The sequence below is a fragment of the Arachis ipaensis genome, chromosome B03 (genome assembly GCF_000816755.2).
Source record: "Arachis ipaensis cultivar K30076 chromosome B03, Araip1.1, whole genome shotgun sequence".
NCBI classification, from domain to species: domain Eukaryota; kingdom Viridiplantae; phylum Streptophyta; class Magnoliopsida; order Fabales; family Fabaceae; genus Arachis; species Arachis ipaensis.
This window is the reverse complement of record NC_029787.2, coordinates 132,450,286-132,455,459: the sequence shown is the minus strand read 5'-3', so window position 1 is coordinate 132,455,459 and position 5,174 is coordinate 132,450,286. Positions and strand designations below refer to the sequence as shown.

The following is a 5,174-nucleotide window of genomic DNA, read 5'->3' as shown; positions in this document are numbered from 1 at the left end:
TTGATTTATTATTTTCTCTTTTGGTTTGAGTAAATTTCCACAGTTTTGAGCTTGGGTTAGTGATTAGGTAAAGACTTCAAGGATTTGATCTCTTGAGTACTGCAACTAACCACTTTGGGGGTGTCTTAGCGGGTATGGAATGTTGAGTAAAGTCTTATTGGAATCTGGATAAAATTTTGAAATCATCCTAATGAATCAGCCTCCTGATCCTCTTGGTACCGACTGAAGAAAGTATGAAATGGTTTTTGGATTCTGTTACTCTTGAAGATGTTAAATCCTTTTAGTTAACTCATGTAGGAATTATGTTTTGTACACTACTACACTCCCGGGGAAGAAATTTTTGTTTTAGATACTCTCAGATAAAGATTACCTCAGTGCAGTGTGGCAATTTATAAAGATAGTTAAACCAAAATGAGATTATGCAAATTAAATGCAAATCTAAAACTTGCATGGCTAATGCTGCATGATGTTGTTCATTATGGAACATTAGTCATCTTTGCAAAAGAATCTGATTACCCTAGGGATATAGTAGCTTGAATATTGTGGAGTTTTTCTTTTGTAATAGATCCTGGATGCAACATTAGGAGTTAGGACACAACAGGAAAGCAAGATACTTTGAACATGTGGTTGTTTCAATCATGGAGAAAATCTGGAGAGTGGAGAATACTTTCACTGGTTTATCTAGTTTGTCTGAGGTTTTAGAGAACTGATTAATTCAGCAAGAAATTCCATTTATTCGTATTGTGTAATCAATATTCTTGTGCTTCTTATGATGTGTTCCGTGTTTCTGGATTGTCATTTCCTCACTGCATTTATTTATCTGTGGTATTACATTGCAGATGCAGATGATGACTAGTGCAACATTAAGGTTTGCTGAGTTTTTGTGAAGAAAATGAAGAAATGTGTTGGACCTGTTCCCTTTGTTTTATGATTTCATGTTGCTTTATTTCTAAGGCTGTTATAGCTTTTTCATGCTGGTATACCTGTTTTGAGTAGAAGGTTTGGGAAGCAGTCAAACCTGTAAGAAGGTTTCGTGAATAATAAATTCAATCGGAATAACTTTCTTAGCTGTAAGGATCATAGTAACTGTGACTTCAGTATCTATCATTGATGTTTTCATACCATATGCTACTGTGATTTGACTCTTGATAATCGTCTTGCTAACAAGTTTAGGGCACTTGATATGGATTTAAAAAGGAAAAGATGAACTGAAATAATGTTTTAAGCTGCATTAGATGTTCTACAATAATATGCTATTCCTAACTCACGTGACAAACCCTTTTGTTTAAGCCATAGAAACCGTTAAATTCGTAATTTTTTGAAGTTTTGGTTGGCTTGGGTTAAAAAATTATGCTAGGTAGGAGTTGGTTAATGTCTTTGCTGTTATGGTAAACACTTGCCTTGATGTTGTTTTAACTTTTAAGAAGAAAAATTGGACCACGTCGATATTGATTAATTTGCACTTCTCTTCTTTTTTGAAGCAATTGATATAACCGATGATGTTTTTCTTAGCAAAATTAATTCCATTTACTTCAATCATGCGAAGGGTATTCTGCTTTCAAGATTGATATTAGGCTGCGTAATAGAATAGTATGACATAATGCAAAATGTCCAATTTCCAATTTGGAATTAGCTTTTTAAATGCAACAATCTGGTTTAAGTACTAAAGTTAAGCAAAACTAAATCATTAGTAGAATTTAACGGTATGTGACCGGTTTTTGCTGGCTGTTAAATCTAGAGCATCTAAACAATAAGGGGGAAAAAAAAACAGGAAAACAAGGGGAAAAAACCCGAAGCACTAAAAGCAACGATCCAAATCCAGAGGCATATACTCTGCATTATATTTGGAATCAAGTTTCACTTGAATTTGTACTGATCCAAATTCATCTTATCAAACTGGGCCATCCTGTTGTTGAATACATGGAGGAGAAGATCACATACTTTCCGGGAGGATGGCCTCTCCTGTGGTGTAGTTTTGGTGCACTGCAATGCTACCTCAAGCACTTGGAATGCCGCAAACTCTTCAGCAGGCAACAGAGGTTTCAGCTCAGGATCTATCACCTCCTCGCGTGCAGCGCCATGCATATCCATGTGCATCTCCACCCATCTCACCATATCCATCTCTGCTCCAAAAGTTTCATCTGTTGGTGTTTTACCACTAACAAGCTCCATAAGCACAATTCCCATGCTGTAAACATCACTCTTTTCTGTTGCACGTAGGGAGTATGCGTACTCTGAAGCAATTCAATGCTAACAAAATAAGTGATGGAAATTAAACATAATTGAAGCAACTCTTAAATAAGTTTTTGGTTCAGTACCTGGAGCCATGTAGCCGTAAGATCCTGCAAACAGAGAATTAGACTCGGTTCTGGAGTCATAATTCTCGAAGATTGCTTTTGCAAGTCCAAAATCTCCCAAGTGTGCTTCCATTTTGGAATCTAGCAATATGTTGCTGGATTTGATATCCCTGTGAATGATCTTTGGCACACAATCATGGTGGAGGTACTCCACTCCTTGAGCTAGTCCCACTGCAATTCTGAACCTTGTCTCCCAATCAAGGCTCCTCTTCACTTTGCTGGCCGTAGCTGGCTTCCCATGAAGCCAATCCCATACACTCCCATTCTCCATATACTCATATATCAACAGATTCCAAGCTGCTCCTTTGTTTGCATTATTGCCACAGTAACCTATAAGCTTCACAAGATGCCTGTGCCTTGTCCTCCCAAGTGTCTTAACTTCTCTTATGAAGCTTTTGTTCAACAGAAAATCATCTTTCGCTGAAATCTTCTTGACAGCCACTGTATCTCCATTGGCCAATTCAGCTTTGTAGATTGTCCCTGACCCCCCTGAACCAATCTTGAATTCATCGCTTAGATTGTTTGTTGCATCCATGATATCTTCCCACCTGAAATCTCGATTTCCAGCAGGGTTGAGTTGAAACAGCGGCCTTCGCTGTGCTTGTGATGAAGAGGAGGAGTACACATAATTCGCTTCACTGTCTCTCTTAAGATGTTCTGGTTTGTTTCTGAAGAAGGCTCTGAATGCAAGTATAAATAGCGCAACTGCGGCTAGAGTTGAAATGGCAGATATTACCACTACTGATGGTGCATTTAGGCCTGATTGATCTCTGCTGGAAGCATCATCACTGTTGCAGTGATCAAGAGGGCTTCCACAAAGCTGTTGGTTCCCTTCAAATGCCTCGTCTGGCCAATGAGAGAATTTCCTGTCCAATTTTCCTTGAAGGTTGTTGTAGGAGAGATCAAGCACTCCCAAACTGCTCATGTCACCAACTTGTGGAGGGACTTCTCCAGTGAGTTGATTGTGGGAAAGATCAAGTGCTTCCAATTTCAACAGATTCCCAAGAGAAGCTGGGATTTCACCTGAGAGATTGTTGTAACCGAGGTCTAAACTGGTCTGGAGATTTTGGAGTTTTCCAATTTCTGTTGGAATCTCACCATTGAAGCTATTATTAGATAGCTGCAGCTCATAAAGCTTGCTCAACTTGCCTATTGCTGCAGGGATCGGTCCAGATAACTTATTACGGCCAAGTCTGAGAACGGTAAGGGATGCAAGATCACCAACTTCAGCTGGGAGACTAGCATTGAGAGAATTGTCATTCAGGTCAAGAACCAGCAATTTGGAACATCTGAATAAGCCTAATGGAATTGGTCCAGAAAAATTATTGAAGGAAAGGGTAAGCTCCCCAAGCTGAGGCAAACTTCCAACCCAAGTTGGTATTTGGCCAGACATAGAATTATTGTGTAAATGAATTTGAGACAGTCTGTTGCATAAAGAGAGCTCATCCGGTATTGGTCCAGTGAGTGCATTCCCTGAGAGGTCTAACAGTGTCAACTCATGGATCTTTCCCAATGTCCTTGGAACTTCACCAGAAAATCTATTGTTACCTAATCTTAGCCTCTCAAGTGAGGGTGAATTTCCTAATTGGGGAGGAATTTCACCATCAAAGGCATTGTTCGTGACATCGAAGGAAAGAAACGATCTAGAGCTACACAATGCAGTCATACTACCATTCAGTCTGTTCTTAGAAAGATTCACTCTGGTCAAGTTTGCTACATTTGTGAGTTGGTGAGGGAGGTTACCTTCAAGAGAATTGTTGTAGAGCATCAACTGTTCCAATGACTTGAGGTATCCAAGTGTTGCAGGGATTCCACCTGAGAGTTGATTATCTGCTAAATCCAGAATATTCAGCTTATGACAGTTACCAAGTGTGGCAGGAATTTCACCAACAAGGTCATTCTGCCTTAGGTGAAGGAAATTCAATTTTTTCAGCCTTCCAATGGATTTTGGAATTTCACCACTGAAATGATTCCCATAGAGATCAATCATTTGCAAGCTGGAACAGTTCCCAATCTCCATGGGTATATCCCCTGACAATTGATTATCATAAAGATACAAGATTTCCAACTCCCGAAGCATCCCAATCTCTTCAGGCAGAGGACCCTGCAAATTGTTGTGGAACAATGCAAGTATCTGCAAGCTACTGAGGTTTCCAATTGAGGGAGAAACTGAACCAACCAACGTGTTGTTGTGGAGCAAGAGATCAGTTAACCACAGCAATCCATAAATTTCAATGGGAATGGACCCATTGAGTGAGTTGTTGGACAAGTCAAGTTGTTTCAGTGACTGGCATTGGCCCAATGAAGATGGAATCTCACCATGAATTCCAATATCAGACAGAAACATATGCTCCAACTTTGTTGCGTTGGAACATATGTTTGTTGGAATGACACCACTAAGATTGTTGTTGCCAGAAAGAACCAAAAAAGATAGCTCACGCATGTTCCCCAATTCTTCTGGGATTCCGCCACTGAGCTTGTTCATTGACAAGTCGAGAGTTTGAAGGTTCCCCAGTTGAGATAACGATGGTGGAATAGCACCCTCGAGTTGGTTCCCCATGAAATTGAGGTAAACGAGATCACTCATCTCCCCGAGTTGACTCGGTATCTCCCCTGACAAGGTGTTGTTGGCGAGGTTGAGAATCTGAAGGGTCTTGAGTTGACTCAGTTCACTCGGGATTGACCCGTTGAGCTTGTTGTTAGCTGCGGTGAAGACAGTGAGGCTCGTGCAGTTTCCCAACTCGGCCGGAATCGGTCCCATTAACTCGTTGTCCTTAAGTATCAGATTCTCCATATTGCTGAGTTGGCCGAGTTGCG

General features: G+C 40.3%; 2 protein-coding genes across 2 annotated transcripts in view; one reads left to right on the top strand and one right to left on the bottom strand.

Moving 5' to 3' along the window:
- LOC107632120 overlaps positions 1-1,146 on the top strand; it is a 1,915-nt gene extending 769 nt beyond the window's left edge. Inside the window, exon 3 of the mRNA XM_016335780.2 lies at positions 840-1,146. Within this exon, the coding sequence (XP_016191266.1) occupies positions 840-856 (17 nt within the window). The 3' untranslated portion in view covers positions 857-1,146. The remainder of the gene's footprint in view (positions 1-839) is intronic.
- LOC107632121 (LRR receptor-like serine/threonine-protein kinase GSO1) lies at positions 1,599-5,174 on the bottom strand. The gene is made up of 2 exons (XM_016335781.2): positions 2,319-5,174; positions 1,599-2,234 (listed from the first exon to the last, which is right to left on the bottom strand). The coding sequence occupies exons 1-2, from the start codon at positions 5,149-5,151 to the stop codon at positions 1,858-1,860; spliced, it is 3,210 nt and encodes a 1,069-aa protein (XP_016191267.2). The 5' UTR covers positions 5,152-5,174; the 3' UTR covers positions 1,599-1,857.